The sequence below is a fragment of the Callithrix jacchus genome, chromosome 1 (genome assembly GCF_049354715.1).
Source record: "Callithrix jacchus isolate 240 chromosome 1, calJac240_pri, whole genome shotgun sequence".
NCBI classification, from domain to species: Eukaryota; Metazoa; Chordata; class Mammalia; order Primates; family Cebidae; genus Callithrix; species Callithrix jacchus.
Window position 1 is genome coordinate 101,377,943 of NC_133502.1, and position 17,464 is coordinate 101,395,406.

The 17,464-nt window shown below is 40.5% G+C and overlaps 1 protein-coding gene across 19 annotated transcripts in view; it reads left to right on the forward strand.

Annotated features, from left to right (window-relative positions):
• Positions 1–17,464, forward strand: part of TLE1 (TLE family member 1, transcriptional corepressor) — a 98,611-nt gene that overhangs the window by 38,246 nt on the left and 42,901 nt on the right. For 7 of the 19 annotated variants that reach the window (XM_008994808.4, XM_008994809.5, XM_002742804.5 and 4 more), the window contains 2 exons: positions 12,431–12,635; positions 13,368–13,384. The exons of 6 other annotated variants lie outside the window; for them this stretch is intronic. In XM_008994808.4, the coding sequence (XP_008993056.1) occupies positions 12,431–12,635; positions 13,368–13,384 (222 nt within the window). The remainder of the gene's footprint in view (positions 1–12,430; positions 12,636–13,367; positions 13,385–17,464) is intronic. 6 more of the 19 variants (XM_078349144.1, XM_078349151.1, XM_078349159.1 and 3 more) reach the window with 1 other exon arrangement.

Below are 17,464 nucleotides of genomic sequence, written 5' to 3' on the forward strand. Positions count from 1 at the left end.
GGATTACAGGTGGGAGCCACCATGCCTGGCCATAAAGATGGTTGTTTTTTTTAACTGAAAAGTTAAAGAATGAGCTAATTGAATTTAAAAAAATATTAATAAGCGATTGCACAGTTGTATATTTCCAACCACCTGTTCCATTTCATGGTGATTTTGGTAATCTACATAAGAACATTTGCCTTGTGTTGCCTTGGACAAAGCATGGGCCTTAGGATCAGATGGACTTGGGGAGGATACTTGGCTGCCGTCTATTAGCTTTATGACCTCATATAGTTAACCTCTATCAGTGTCCCCATCTGTAGTTGGTAATACCATCCACCTTCCCGGCTTTTGTGGGGCTAAGACCTTGGCCAACAGCCTTCACTGAACATGTGGTTCCTGACTTTTTGAACTGCAGTTTTGTCTGCCTGGTTTCCCTAAGTGCTTGTGGCAGATCTGTGGGTCCAGTTGGTCAAGCCCTTGTGGGACGTGGTTGCTCTAAGCAGCAGTTCACCTCCTCCTTTGTCTTCTTTAGTGGTTACAGGGATGGGTGTTTGAGCTTAGACCCAGCCAGATGCTCTCTCTGCTCCTGCCATTAAGTTGTTGTGCATGAATGACTTTTAATAAGGACACAATAGTGAAAAAGGACGGCTATTTAGCTTTTGATGTACAAACTTAGAAGTTCAAAACCATAAGAAAAAAGTTAAGTTTGGGGAACAGATGGAAACAGAATTGAGAGCAAAAATGTGAAGACATCATTGGCTTCCTTAGATAACATAAAGAAGGCAGACAGTGCCATTGCTGGCACAGAGAGATTCTAGGAATCATGCTGATAAAGTTGGGAGGAAAGAGATTTAGAAGAGATGACCAGTGGCGATGGTCCTTCCCTTCCATAAAGTGCCACGTTTCTATTAGTGGCTTCAATGCTGACAGTTGGGTGCAAGAAAATTTCAGCAGTTTCCCATAGCAATGCCTGTGAACTTTAGGAGATCAAGAAATTTGGGTTTGTTTACATAACCTATGCACAAGAGAAAAAAAGAAATTTGGGTTTTGGCAACCTCATTTTTCTTTCTCACTTATTTGGATGTAGTCTGATTTATTTTTCATGAATATAACCTTGGTCAACGACCGATAAATAGATCCCCATATGGTCATATTTCTCTATGCCTGCTCCATAGGCAAATTTATGATTATGTGTATTTTAAAACAACTTAGTATGAAAATAAAATAAGTCTAGGGTATTTTGTAATATCTGACTATGTGTTTTTGTGTAGGGGATGGCTGTGAATTCAAACTCCTAGAATTTCTGTAGAAGGAGCCTGTCTGTCCCTAAGAGATTGAGTTGTAGACCTAAAGGGCTCTCCACTGTTGCATGAGATGATTGGTTTAAGGATTAGTAAAATGTTGGATTATTTTTCTCCTTTGGCTATAGCTGTCAGCTATCTATGGGATTGTAGTGTGTGAAGTTTAAGAGGATGAGGTTAGCCTCTTATTCTTATGAGTATGTGGTTAATCCCTGGAAAACCCATCAATAGCCCAGCTGTAAGTTTCTTTATAAAACAAATTCTCCCTAGGAGAGTAATGCACATCCTGCTCCCGAGAGAGGACTAAATAGCGCCAACAAACATGGCTCTTCTAGCTCTTCTAACTTGTATTTAGTGACACACTCAACTTGTATTTAGTGATACACTCTCCTCTTAAATTCCAGCAGTCTAGCGCTTTCATTAAATTTCCAAAGTAAAAGAGCAATATTGCAAAGAAGTCTTCGCAGCCCATTTCTCCTTTGGTTAAGTATTTTTCTTTTCCTTTTTTTTTTTTAATCTGAGAGCACAACTGGGCGCCTGACAAATGGAGAGCTTTTTCTTAGTGTCTGGGCTATTGTCATTGTGCTTTGTAGTTAATGGAAAAATGTTGAAGCGTTTGCTTTTAAATTTCCCCACCTATTTCTTTTACTTTTTTAAAATTTAAAGTTCTGGGATACATGTATAGGATGTGCAGGTTTGTTACATAGGTAAACGTGTGCCATGATTGCTGCACCTGTCAACCCACCCACATAGTTCCATGTGATTTTTACTTGATTCCCCGGAATAAGGCATTATATATTCTTTTTTTTCCAGAAGGAGAAAAAAGCTTCAGAATGGAAAGTAGAGTACCCCATTATGGGAACTTCACCTGTGTGTATTTTAATTTTTGTGGGTACATAATTGTGTTTATGAGGTACATGAGATGTTTTGATACAGGCAGGCAATGTGTAATAGGCACATCATAAAGAATGGGATACCTCTCCTCTCAAGTATTTATCTTTTGTGTTATTATCTAATTACAGTCTTAGTTATTTCAGATTATAATTAAATTATGTGGTATTTTCAAAATTGAGATATGATACATATACCATCAAATTCACTTTTTTTTTTTTTCAACGGTGTCTCACTCTGTCACCCATCCTGGAGTACAGTGGTGCAATCTTGGCTTATTGCAACCTCTTATCTCCCGGGTTCAAACAATTCTCTTTCCTCACTCTTGAATATTTGGGATTACAGTTGCACACCACCGTGCCTGGCAAATTTGTATTTTTAGTAGAGATGGGGTTTCACCATATTGGCCAGGCTGGTCTCAAACTCCTGACCTCATGTGATTCACGCATCTCTGTTCTCAAAGTGCTGGGACTACAGGCATGAACCACTGCACCCAGCCAAATTCACCTTTCTAAGGCATACACTTGTGTAGTTTTTAGCATATTCATATTGTTGTACAACCATCATAACTATAAAATTATTCTAGAAAATTTTTGTCACTGTATAAATTCATTACCATTTATTTTTAATGCCTCCTCCCCTAACCTCTGGCAACTACCAATGTGCTTATCTGTCTCTATAGATTTACCTATTCTGGATATTTCATATGAATGGAATCATATAATATGTAGCCTTGTATGTCTGCCTTCTTTTATTTATCATGCTTTCAAGACTCATCCATGTTGTAGTATACACGAGTATTTTAGTTCTTTTTATTGACAATTAACATTTCTTCAATATACCAAATTTGCTTATTGATTCATAAGTTGATGGACATTTAGGTTGTTTCCACTGATTGGCTATTATGAATAATGCTGCTATGAACATTAGTGTACAGGTTTTTGTGTGGGCATGTTTTCTCTTGGATCTATCTCTGGGAGTAGAATCACTGGGTCTGTGGTAACTTTATTAACCTTTTGAGCAACAGCCAGACTGTTTTCCAAAGCAGCTGCATCATTTTACATCCCTACAATAGTGTATGAGAATTACAATTTCTCTACATGATCTCTGGCACTTATTATCCATCTTTTTTATTCTACATATCCTAGTGGATGTGAAGCGGCATCTCCTGTGATGGCTAATAATGTTGAGTATCTTTTCAACCAAAACCTTGGAGTTTTTGTAGTGGATCTGCCAACACATGGCTTGTCACATAGCCTTAATGGCCTTCCAGAGATGAGCAAGGCAGTGGTCAGGCAGGATGACTTGGCCTGTGTGGATTAGTTGGAATGGAGAAAGAATAAAGACAGGCCAGCATGGTGGCTAACACATGTAATCCCAGCGGTTTGGGAGGCCAAGGCAGGAGGATCGCTTGAGCTCAGGAGTTGGAGATGAGCCTACGCAACACAGTAAGACTTTGTTTCTCCTAAAAATAAAAAGATTAGCTGAGTGTGGTGGTGTGTTCCTGTAGTCCCCCCTACTCAGAATGCTGAGGTGGGAGGATTGTTTGGGTCCAGGAGTTCAAGGCTACAATGAGATATGATCGTGCCACTGTACTCCACCTGGGCGACTGAGCGAGACCCTGTCTCCAAGAAAACAAAGTACGCTTTTAGCTAATTTCAAGTATATAATACGGTATTATTAACTATAGTCACCGTAGTACCTTGGAACTCCAGATCTTTTTTATCTTGCATAACTGAAACTTCATACCCCTTGACCAGCCTCTCCTCATTTTCCCCTACCCCGCAAGGCAGCCACCATTCTACCTACTCTCTGCTTCTGTGAGTTGTATTCTGAGATTCCACATAGGAGGGAGATCATGCATTGTCTTTCTGAATCTGCTTATTTCACTTAGCCTAGTGTCCTGCAGGTTCACCCATGTTGTCGCAAGTGGTAGAATTTTCTTCTTTTTCTAGGCTGAATGGTGTTCCATTGTGTTTATATTGCACCACATGTTCTTTATCTGTTCATCCGTTGACAGACATTTGGGTTGATTCCATATCTTGGCTCTCATGACTAGTGCTGCATTCGTCATGGAGTACAGATGTATCTTTGATATATCGATTTCATTTTCTTTAGACGTATACCTAGAAATTTTGCTGGATCATGTACAGATTGAGCACCGCTGATGCTCAGCCAGTAAGAATATTGCAAATATTAAAAAATCTGAAAAAAAAATTCCAAAATCCAAACACTGCTGGTCCCAAGCACTTCGGAAAAGGGATACTTAACCTTTTTGAGAAAGTAGTTCTGTTTTTAACTTTTTGAGAAACCTCTATACTGTTTTCCATCAGGACTGTACCAGTTTACATTCCTAAGAACAAGGTACAAGGGTTCTCTTTTCTCCACACCCTCACTGAGGCATGTCTTGTCTTTTTGTTACCAGCCATCTCAACAGGATTGAGGTGATATTTTATTGTGACTCTGATTTGTATTTTCTTCATGGTTAATGGTAATGAGCATTTTTTTTCCCATATATCTGTTGGTCATTTGCATGTCTTCTGTCTTCTTTGAGAAATATCTGTTAAAGACGTCCTTTGCCTGTTTTAAAATTAGCATACTTGTTTTCTTATTTTTGTGCTATTGAGTTTGTGAATTCCTTAAATATTTTGGATGTTAACCTCTTATTTTGAGGTATGGTTTGCAAATATTTTCTCTGATACCTTAGGTTGCTCATGCATCATTTTCTTTGTGCTCCTGCATTGAGATGGGGCCTTTTGGTGGATTGTCATTTTTGATTTTATTATTGTCTTCAAGTAGTTGGAGAATTCTTGTCCCCGTAAGCAGTTTCTACCTGTTTATCACCCTTGCCCCTTTTTACGCGAGAGGCCATTCACATAATGGGAGGTTTTCCGATAGCTCCTGCAGTAGTGTCCTTGATGTTTCTGTTCCTGACAGCTCTTTCCCACTTGTTTACGTAGCATACCAATTTTCTTTTTTTGCTGTCTGCTAGGATAGGAATTGAGTGTTTTAAAGAACAGGGAAATAGCAGATATCAAGGAAGAGTGATTTGGAGAGAACCATCAACAAATGCTCCTTTTCATGTTTTGTCCCCTTTAAAAAAAAAGTGTTTAGATACCAAGTGCTGTAAATGCCACTTACTGTCACTTTTAGCCTCAGAGATGCCATTTAGGAGCATGGTTTTAGTTTGGGTTGGGTCAAGTTTGTGGTTTTTATGACATAGTTTTTCTTGGGGTTGTGAAGTGGGTGAAGTTTCAGAAATTAAAGTTGATTCTGCGGTTGGTGGTAAAGAGCTTGGTGTCTGGTGAGGAGAAGGTGGGCATCGGCCTGTGTTTTCATACCGGGTGTCCTTCTCAGTTGTTCGAAACTACTCTGTGGTGATAAGCCATGTGCTGCGACTGTGTTTAGAAACTACACCATTACAGTAGCACTCTGAATGTAAACAGCAAAGTCAGTTTCATTATAGTAACATAATTGACCCAAGCTGCACTAAGTCAAATGTGAATTAAAATTCTTAATGGGTGGCTGTTGTTTGACATGGATGAGGTCGCTTTATTTCTTGTGGGTTTTCAGTATCATTAACTCAGGGTTTGGCATTTGTTTTATTTGTCTCACTGTCAGCCTGTTCAAATGATTTTGGTTAGAGCAAGTGCATTGATCTCCTTTTCCCCATATCTGAACGCTTGTCATTCCCTTTAGGGCCCCAGAACACCAGTGTGTAAAAGTTCCCAGTATAGTTCTTTCTCAAATTGCTTTGTAAAATACAACATTTTTTTAATATTTAATTTTTTTGAAATTGTTAGTGGAATCAGCTTAAGAAAGTAGATGTTCATTCTTTTGTGTTGTGACAGGGTACTCAGATGGTGATGAAGGGACAGTGAATGTGATTGAATGTTGAATAGTATTTTTCTTTTTTTAAAGAGACAGGGTCTGGCTATGTTGCCCAGGCTGGAGTGCAGTGGCTATTCACAGGCGTGATCCCACTACTGATCAGCACGGGAGTTTTGACCTGTTTGTTTCCGACCTGGGCCGGTTCACCCCTCCTTAGGCAACCTGGTGGTCCCCTGCTCCCAGGAGGTCACCATATTGATGCCGAACTTAGTGCAGACACCTGATCGGCATAGTGCACTACAGCCCAGAAGTCCTGGACTCAAGAGATCCTGCAGCCTCAGCCTCCCAAATAGCTGGGGCTACAGGCATGCGCGACCATGCCTGGCAGTATTTTTATTTTTCAAACAAGAATTTGGCACGTCACTTAGCATACAAGAGCATGAATTCTAATTAATGGCACAGAATCCCAGCTTAGGTCTAAATTCAAGTTAGTCAGCCTTAGCACTTTTGACATTTTGGGCAGGATAATTCTCTGTGGTGGTGGCTGTGCTGTACATTGTAGGATGTTCACAGCATCCTTGGCCTCGCCCATTAGATGCACCAATAGCACTCTCTTCCCTCCCCCTGCAGGGTAACAACCATTGGCGTCACCACACATTGCCACACCTCCCTGAGGCAGGGAGGGGAGGGGTGTCAATATTGGTTCTGCTTGAGAATCAGTGGTCTAGACTGATAGCCTGATAAACCAGCTATATTGCTAGAAACTATCATTGCTTATCAAAAATGCTTTTTCTCAGCTGGGCGCAGTGGCTCATGCCTTTAATCCCAGGGAATTTAGGAGGCAGAGGTCGGTGGATCACTCGAAGCCAGGAGTTCAAGACCAGTCTGGCCAACATGGGGAAACCTCATCTCTACTAAAAATACAAGAATTAGCTGGGTGTGGTGGTGCTGGCCTGTAATCCCAGCTGCTGTGGAGGCTGAGGCACAAGAATTGCTTGAACCTGGGAGGCGGAGGTTGCAGTGAACTGAGATCGCACCACTACACTCCAGCCTGTGCAACAGAGTGAGACTGTTTAAAAAAAAAAAAAAGAATCTTTTTCTAATCACTTTACAAACTTTTGCTTGTGTGCTCCATGTTGTATAAATCTCCAAGCATTTTGACTTTTAAACAAATTTCCTAATTACTATAAACTTAGATAGAAGAAAGTTTCCCCATCCTTCCTGTCATGTTGAAAAAAACATCTTGCAGTTTTTCCAAATGACAGGGGCGGGCTTTGGTTAGAGAGGATAGATGCAGGCCAGCTATGGTGGCTTATGCTTGTAATCCCAGCACTTTTGGAAGGCCAAGGCAGGAGGAGTGCTTGAAGCCAGGGGTTCTAGACCAGCCTGGGCAATGTGGTGAGACCCCATCTCTATAAAAGAAATTAGCCAAGTGTAGTGGCCCACACCTGTAGTCCCAGCTATGGGAAGCTGAGGTGGGAGGATCACTTGAGTCCAGGCATTTGAGTTGCAGTGAGCCATGATCACACTGTTGCACTCCAGTCTGGGTGATAGAGTGATACTTTGCCTCAAAAAAAAAAAAAAAAAAAAAAATGCAGTGGTGCATGCCTGTAATCCCAGCACTTTGGGATGCCAAAGTGGACAGATTACTTGAGGTCAGAAGTTTGAGACCAGCGTGGCCAGTGGGGTCAACCTCGTCTCTACTAAAAATACAAAAATTAGCTGGGAGTGTTGGCGCATGCCTATAATCCCAGCTACTTGGGAGGTAAGAGAATTGCTTGGACCCAGAAGGAGGAGACTGTAGTGAGCTGAGATCGTGCCACTGCACTCCAGCCTGGGATACAGAGTAAGACACTGCCTCAAAAAAAAATGAGTGTATAAATTCTCCTGATTGGCAGAGCTATTGGGTTTTGGCTGTATAGTAATATCAATATTACTTTTTCCTAAAATATATTCAAGTAGCATCCATACTTTTTCCTTTTGTTGAAGGTGATAAGTAACAAATTGTCTCAGGTAAGCCTCATTGAGAGAAAACGGTCTTCCAAAGACAGATGGGACAGAGGTGGGCTGTCCTTCTGGAGATAACTGTTTTACTCTTCTAGATTTGGGCCCTCTACTCGTTTAAATAAGTGCTTTACCTTAGCAATGACACTTTGTATTTATAATGTTAAGCATCTACTTCTGAGAAAAACCAGAGCCAACACTGTTAAGCTTGATTCTTCTTGACATGCTTCTTTGGAAGAGAGCTGGGAGCAAGGGATAGCATCCTTTTGCAGATGGAGGATAGGCATTGAGAAGGGGGGAGCTGATACTCATGCAGTCTAAGCATACACTCCTGCCTGTCACTGCCATTAGGCCTGATGGTGAGGTTAGATTTGTCTTTGGGTACATGGTATTGCGCGTTCTCAAGAGCATCTCCTTAGCTGGGCAGTGGGGGAAATGCAAAGTCTTCAGTGGAGAACGACTTTGCCCTTTTTCTTTCTTATTCTTGAGAACATGATGGGGCCTCGGGTTCTAGGAGAAATGTCCTAGGAAACAAAAAGTTTGTAGCCCTCATTCTTGCTCTGAGCCCTAGAGCAAGCCTCTTGGCTTTGAGCCAGTATCATCTGTGAAATGGGAACCATGATACCCACCCTCCCTGCCTCATATGTGTTCTAAGCTTGGGCCAGATAATGGACACTTAGATACTATCTAGGAGCACTACCCCGAGGAAACAAGGAGTCAAATATGAGATGGGATAGCCACATTTCCTAGAATCAGGACATCTTCAGCAGTTGTGATCCATTCAATTGTTACTTAGTACTCCTTTCAATTTGATGGGATTTTACTTTAAAAAAAAATTTTCCACTGGGAACGGTGGCTCAAGCCTGTAATCCCAGCACTTTGGGAGGCCGAGGCGGGTGGATCACGAGGTCAAGAGGTTGAGACCGTCCTGGTCAACATGGTGAAATCCCGTCTCTACTAAAAATACAAAAAAATTAGCTGGACGTTGTGGCGTGTGCCTGTAATCCCAGCTACTCAGGAGGCTGAGGCAGGAGAATTGCCTGAACCCAGGAGGTGGAGGTTGCGGTGAGCCGAGATCGCGCCATTGCACTCCAGCCTGGGTAACAAGAGTGAAACTCTGTCTCAAAAAAAAAAAAAAAAAATTTTCATTATTGCCAAGATATGGATGGAAGAACCCATTTACCTCTAATAACAGTGAGCTGTTTTTTTAAGGGACCTAGAAGGCCAGATTAGGGTAGAGGTGGAAGTTACCCATGGCCAATTAGGCTGTTGAATGTTGCTGTTGATAGATATTAGTCAGACTGTTGGGTTTAACCACACAGGTTTACTTCACAGCTGTGGCAAAGCCCCATTATGTAAGTCAACACCATTTCACAGTAAGATATCAGAATCTGCTCCCAATTCATCCTTTTCTTTTTGGAGACTGAGTCTCCCTTGTCAACCAGTCTGGAGTGCAGTGGCATGATCTCTGCTCACTGCAGCCTCTGCCTCCCAGGTTCAAGCGATTCTCCCACCTCAGCCTCTGGAGTAGCTGGGATTACAGGCATGCACCACTATGCCCAGTTAATTTTTATATTTTTAGTAGAGACGGGGTCTCACCATGTTGGCCAGGCTGGTCTCAAAATCTGACCTCAAGTGATTCACCTGCCTTCAGCCTCTCAAAGTGCTAGGATTACAGGTACGATCTACCTTCCTTCCCCAGCTCCAGTTCATCTTTCTGAAAACTAGCTTGGATTTGGGGAGGAGAAAAATTGACTTTTTTTTTTTTCCCCTGAGACAGAATCTCATTCCATCGCCCAGGCTGGAGTGCAGTGGTGCGATCTCAGCTCAGTACAACCTCTGCCACCCAGGTTCAAGCAATTCTTCTGCCTCAGCCTCCTGAGTACATGGGATTACAGGCTCCCACCATCACGCCCAGCTAATTTTTGTATTTTAAGTAAAGATGGGTTTTCACCATCTAGGCCAGGCAGGCTGGTCTTGAACTCCTGACATTGTGATCCACCTGCCTTGACCTCCCACTGTGCCCAGCTGGAAATCTTATACTTTCTTATGTATCTAAATATTACCTGACTATGTTTGGTTTGACATAGGAATCCCACCTTTGAAGTTATCTTCTGATGACTCCATTCTAGATTTTTAGGCGAGTGGGGGAAGCAGGGATAGGGTTGAGCCTGTGGTGTCCTCCACCCTGCAGTTAGATTCCTTCCCCTCTGCTTAGCCTCTCTCATCTTCTTTTAATTAGTGCTGTGCTTAATTACCCGCTGCACTTGCTTGTGTATGCATGATTGCATCCCCGTGCCCCCCCACTCCCCCAAGCCGGACATAGCTCTTACTCTTCAAGTAATGATAGTAATTGCTGGTAGGGCAGACCTGTTCCTCATCCTTCTCCAAGCACATTTCTTATGGCAGGTGTCTAGTTCCTAATTAAGTGCTAATGAGCATGCCTAGTGGACCGTGATGCCACTGCAAGCTTCTTCAGTTTTGTGTCTCACTATTGCCAAGCTCTTAAAAGGTGACAGAGCAAGAATTAGTGTCTTTGGGATGACAGGAAGGTGATTTTATGCATAAAGAAATTGTTATTATGATCTCAAATGGTGAATGAGTAGTTTATGAATACTTTCCAAGAATACTATGAATGCTGCCTGTTCTGTCCTTACCTTCTGTTCCATTTTGTCTCTAATTAGAACTATGCTCTCTTTGAAAAGAATGAAAGTTTATGAGATGGTTGGCTGGCTCTTATACTTATTAATTAATTAATTAATAGAATTAGAATCTCCCTATATTCCCCAGGCTGGTCTTGAACTCTTGGGCTCCAGTGATCTTCCTGTTTTGGCCGCCAGAATGTTGGGATTATAGAATTATAGTGAGCCACTGGGCCTGACCCTAAACATTTTTAGAAAGATTGGAGTGCTTGAAAATTTATTGTAAAATGTTCACAGACACTGACTTCTGGCTTTAAGATGGTGTTTTCTCTTACTTTTGAGGCTGGGAAGTGTGTTTGGGATTCCATTAAAAATCAGTGGGCCGGGTAGAAGTGACAGAAGATCTGGCATTAAGATTTAATTCAGTACACACTAGGGGATAATAAATAAAATGAGTAATTGAGTCCCAGGGAAGTGAGCACAAATCAGAATCTGGATAATTTTTTAACATTGCACCTTAGAAATTGAGTTTTAATCGTTTTTACTGTCTCATCAAAAACAAGTTTTATGTTGGACAGCTGAAATGTGGTCAGATTCATGGTGTAGGGGCCATTTCTTGGATGCTTTTTCGTTTTATACAATGTGCTTTTAAATATAGGAGCAAGGATACTGTGTAATGAGAACAGACTTAGAACTTTTGGAATAGGTTAAGCGATGGGTGGAATCGTGGAAAAAGCGTTTGGGAATGGGAACGTGGCTCACTGGCTGGAGTCCCACACATAAGTGCTTTCCTCACCCATGGTCCTAACCATTGTGGATCTGTTTTCATCAGTTACGTAGAAAGACTGAGTTTGAGGCATGGAGCTGGATAGGAAGGAAAGGATAAGCAAAGTTTCGTCTCTAATGTTTCTTCCAGCAGCCACAAGCCTGGCTCCCTGAGATCCTCTCCCGTGTCTATGGGGTATGGTAAACAGCAGCTCTGAGAGTTGCTCCCATACTGATTGCAGTACCCTCCTACCTAGGGAGAGTTTCAGCAATTTACTCTATACCTTTGAGCCTTTGTTCCTTCTGGGAAATGGGAATTGCAATACTTTCGCACAGTACTGAGAGAGCTTGGTGGAATAAGGGGGCACAAGTGCCTGGGTGGTTCATGAGATATCCACCCAGATTACTGGGTCTCCCTCTCCCAATTCTGTTTCTTAGTGATGATAGTATTTTGTTTTTGTCTCGTCATACTACTGTGGCACGTTAATGCAAGGATGTAGGGTGAAGTGGAGTTACCTGGTTGAGAGTATGGCTGCTAAATTGTTGGATGCATCCTCACCCCTATTTTAAACTCTCTGAGAACAGCATGAGTCTGAAAATCTGTGGCATCTTAGGTTCAGTGACATGCTGGATCTCATCCCTAGAGGCACATAAAGACAGAACTAGCTCATGTGTACCTACTAATGTAGCCAGCCTTGTTTAATAATAAACAGCTCCCCTCTCGGGGTTAGTGATAGCAGAAAGTGACAGTGTAGATGTGTGGATTATATTTTGGGAAGGTGGGAGAGGTCATGGAGTAGGTGAAAGCTTTTGATGAACTGAAAGCACTAATTGCATTTTTCCTCTTCCCTCCCTCTCTTTCTTGGCTCCCTTTGTGTGTTTGTTGAACCTCCTGTTGTGTTTCCTCCTTCCCTCCTGTCTTGTGTTTTTCCCTGGATGCCACCTCCATTGCGATCACTGTCACCACTTCCTCCTCCTCCACCACCTCTTTTTCTCTCTCGCCACCACCAACAGCAGCAGCAGTTGCAAGCTCAGCATCTTTCTCATGGCCACGGACCCCCAGTTCCCCTTACGCCTCACCCTTCGGGACTTCAGCCTCCTGGAATCCCGCCCCTCGGGGGCAGTGCTGGCCTTCTTGCGCTGTCTAGTGCTCTGAGTGGGCAGTCTCACTTGGCAATGAAAGATGACAAGAAGCACCATGATGCAGAGCACCACAGAGGTGAGAGGCCGGGCAAGCCAGATTAGGACTTTGTCCTCATACTCTTACAGTGCTGCAAAATTGTGTGCATCGCTAAAGAGAGCCCCAACCTATACAGAAAGCAAACCATGAGATAAGAGGAACTGTCGCAAAGCTTTCCACTGAAACACAGGTCACCCTGGAAGTTTGCAGGGTTTGCTGTGGGCATCTGTAGATTTCTCGATCTCGTTAGATTGCAGGCATCTTGACATCTTGGCAACTGCCTAGTTAATGCCAGTGGCCTGTATCATATTATGGAAAACTGTTAACTGCTTAATTGGGTAATTTTCAAAGAAAGTAATGTTGTTAAATGGGGCGAAATAAGAAGTTAAATTTGAAAGTGAATGTGTTCAAATGAAAGGTTTGATAATTGCATCTGTTACTACTTAGTTTCATAGGCTTTAATTCTAGTATGCATTAAATATTGGGCAAAATTGCACTTGACTAATTTTTTGAAGAAAAGTAATTTATTCTGTCAAGAAATAAAAAAATAGGCTTTGTGTATGGTTAAACTGTAAATCTTATGTTTACAAAATACTGTAATTTTCAGGAAATCACTGTATTAGGAATGTGCAATGACTTATATAAATAAAAGCCATTTTTAAAACTGTTTGGGGCTTGTGTTCTAATTATTCCCCCCTTTTTTTTATTTCTGTTCTTGCCTCTGTGTCTGAACGGGCATGTCTGTGCGTTTCTTGGTAACCTCGGGAGCAGACAGAGAGCCGGGCACAGTAAGTACTTAAACACCTGCTGCACAGACACACACACACACACACACACACACACTCCCTTCTGACAACACTGCTCCACGCTGTCTTTCTCTAAACGTAGGCACAGACAGACATGCACAGTCTCCCTGTCTCTCTCAGTGACCTGGTTTTTTTCTTTTACTTTTCCTTCCTTTAAAATTTATTTTTCTTATATGATTGTTTGCTCTGCTCTTGTCTTTGTATAAAACTTGGCATCAGACAGGAGGGCCATCATTTGGAGGCAATACTATTTGCTGATGACTTACTTGGAAATACACTTTGATCTATATTTGTCCCTACCTCACTTTAAAAGTGTTTATCGTTGCATTCTAAGTCTGATTAGGTGTACGTTAAAATAATATTCATTTTTATATTTTAAATCAGCTTTAGAGGCAAGAGGATACAATCCCTTTGTAAAGTTGCTTAGTAATGTATTATTTCTACCTAAACCAGTCATCATCTTCTGTGAATGCATCTTAGTTGCTAGGTTTCCATATCTCGTTTTCTTTGCATAATTGTCCTTGGAATGTGAACTTGATCTTGAACTTGATCTACGTCTATTTTAGACATAAGAACTAAGCGTACCAGTAAGCTCTTGAAAACAAGGAAATTCAGCAACAGGGCTGTGTGCATATAGAGCTCATGGTTTTCACCAGTCTAAATCACACTCGTTTTACATGTGCATGTTTAATCTGTACATGCATCTGCCAGTTAGCTTTGGGGAGACCATGCTAAAGCACGTCTCAAATGTTGTGTAGCAAATGGACTTTGGCCCATTTTCAGCTAGGATAACCTACAGGTTTTGCTTCCTTTCCTTCTTTGTGAACATAGCAGTATTTTGACCGTGTTTAATTTGGTAAAAAAATGGGATACTGAACATTTAAATAATTCTGATAACCTTTTTTGGTGTAAGTTTTGGGGAAAAGATAAAAGTTTAGGTATTTTTTTAAACCCTTTTCTGTGTAGAATAGTAGCGACTTTAAAAATTGTCTTTGAGACAGATCTTGGTATATTTTGTGTATCTGGATATGTTTGGAGGTGTGGGGAATGGTTAAAGGAAAGGGTAGCTAGTTTTAAAATTCCTGCCTCATAAAATTTCTCTGGAAAATGTTGGAAGGCAAAAATTACAGCTAGGAAATAAAGTATTCTACACACAAAGTACAGATAAGTAAACTGGCTTTAGTTTATGGAGGTGTAGCCTTTTTGTTTTGCCATTCCAGTATCCCTAGGGATAATCATCTTTTATGTCAATTCAGTAGAGTGTCAAATTAAAAAACCTAACCCTGGATGAAATCATAAAAGAAATTTAGAGAAAGCCCATGCCCTTTAGCCTGTTACGTGTTTTAAGTCTGTTGAACTTATTCTAGCTTTGGGACTTCAATTTAACATTTTTTCCTCAGTACTCCTGTTTCACCTTAAATGACTATGTTCATTGAGTGCATACTATGTGTGTAAGGCACTATGGGACACCTGTCTCCAATTCGAGGTATGTAGACACACAGCAAAGCCCTTTCCCAGAAAATTGAGGAGGAATGAGTCATGCAAATACTAAAAGACACAAGACTGGGGAAGGTTTCAGCAAAAGTTCTATAACTTATTGGTATCAGAATTGTGGAAGTTATGCTATATGGTATGTGCCTCTCTGAAATGCGAGGGTTGTGAATAGGCAGAGGTTTGTATGCTTAAGGTAGTAGAGATGTATTTTATACCTCTGTGTCTTTCTGAATTTCCGAATGTGTCTGATAACCTCTTGTTTGTATTTTTGACAGAAAATATACACAAGTACTTAATTCATGGGTTCATTGGAGTCGGTGAAGGGAGGGTTATTTATTGGTCATACCCTTCAGGGAATATGAAATGGTTCTTGAGTTTCAGGCATCCGTGGGTTATTTTTAAGTCTGTAAGTTAGAGTTAGCCGTCAATGAACTTTTAGTGCAAATGTGGATTTCTGTGTTTTGGGCATGTATCCTTTTTTATATCAAATTTTTGGGGAGTTCTAATCATTTAAATGAATATTTTCAGAACAAATATATATGCTGTATTTCCTGCCTAACTACTACTAAAAACTGTTGGGCAATGATGCTTAAAATGAGAAAATGACAATAATTGTAACCTAAACATTTAATCGGGTCCATAGAGAGGAATTAAATTGTTCACTGCCCGCATAAGTGGGATTTTGCTACAGTTACCTAAAATTAAGTAGCTCTTCAAACTTTGTATAATAATTAATATGAAAAGCAGTGGATAATGAGATGATGTGTACTATTAGTGCCTAAAATATTATAGTACTTACTCATTTAATAAAGTGGTTTGAATTAGAAGGTCTCAGCTTTACTTGGCAGATTAAGACAGTCAATTGCTGTTTGCTGCTGTTTTTTAATCCAGTGAGGGGTTAAGGGCAGTTGCTACAGGGCAGCAGTTTTCAAAGCCTTATGGTGTCACTGTCTTGATACCCTTGAAATAAAATTCTTGAGAACCCTAAAGAACTTTTTGTTTATTTGGGTTATATTTTGATATTTACTGGATTACTATTTTGATTTTTTGATATTTACTGGGTAAGAAATAAAAAATTAAACAGATGAAGAGCTGCTTAATTTAAATTGTGTTAATACAAATAACATTATTAATGAAAAATAACTTTTCCAAAACAAAAGTACTGTACTGGGAAGAATGGCATTGCTATGCATGTCTGCAAATGTCTTTAATGCATTGTAGTTGATTTAGTTTAAAAGGGTATAGCCCTCTTCTCCTGCATTTCTCTCTTGTGGTATTTAGTTGACATTTAGGTATTTGCTCGCGTGGAGATGTGTGAGTGTCTGGGGCCCTTAAGGGGTCTGGGGCCCTTAAGGGATCCTTGGACCAAAGTCTAAGAACCTTGGCCATAAATAAGACAAACTCCTTCCTATTTTTATTCCTTCTTGCTCTTCTTTCGGTATTGAACATATTTATACCAAGTGCAGAAATCAGACAGGATCTACAGGGAATGTGGGTGTGTATGGATTTTTGTCTGTGAGCCTATAACTGGTTGATAGGCAGTTTGTTTATTTTTAGTGGCAGAAATTAATTTGCTAATTTGACACGGTAGGAAAACAAATGAACCTTAAGCAATCTGCTTTAATGTGAAACCTAGAAAACAGAAGTGCAATCAGTGCACTGCATAACAACATTTCCATCAATAGTGGATTGCATATATGATGGTGGTCCCATAAGAGTATAATACTGTATTTTTACTGTACCTTTTCTATATTTAGGTGTGTTTAGATACACAAATACTTACAATGTATTGCAGTTGCCTGTAATATTCAGGACAGTAACATGTACAGGTGTGTAGCCTAGGAGCGGTAGTCTAGGTGTGTAGTAGGCTATATCACCCAGGATTGTGTAAGTATACTATTCGATATTTGCACAATGATGAAATTGCCTGGCATGCCTTTCTTGCAAAATATCCCTGTTGTTCAGTGACACGTGGCTGTTCTAAGAGTGAAAGTTTTTATGGAAACTACCTTAAAGTTTCTAGAAAGGGATGAATGATAAAGCTAGCAACTTATAGAGGTTTTGCTTTGGTTTAAAATTTTTTTGGCTGTTTTTAAATTTTGATACCTGTTTTTTTCTTATATAAGTGAAGCTATTGAGCAGAGAAATATGAAATGACCTAAGAAAGGCTGGTATTTCTTAGTAGCATTCCGTAGTAATAAAAACAACTTTAGATATTTTAATTAATGTAAAGATAAATTACATTATATTTTGGCTGAAGGGAATGTTATTTTTAGCTGCTTGAAAGATTCAGAGAATTGACAAAGTTGTATGGTTTAAAAAAATGTATGATAAGGGCATACTTTTAAATACTTTGAGTCATTTAACAAATATTTGTTGAGTCTTTACTATGTGCTCTCGTACTGTTTGAGGTACTGTGTATACTTGCCTTCATTTTGCCATGATCCCTTTTAATGTCACAGTTAAACATTTGTTGAATGTAAGACACTGAAATACCTAGCCAGTGCGATCACTGTTTGGAAAAGGAAGGAGACTCTGGGAGAGACTCCAGAGCAGACAGTGTGTAGG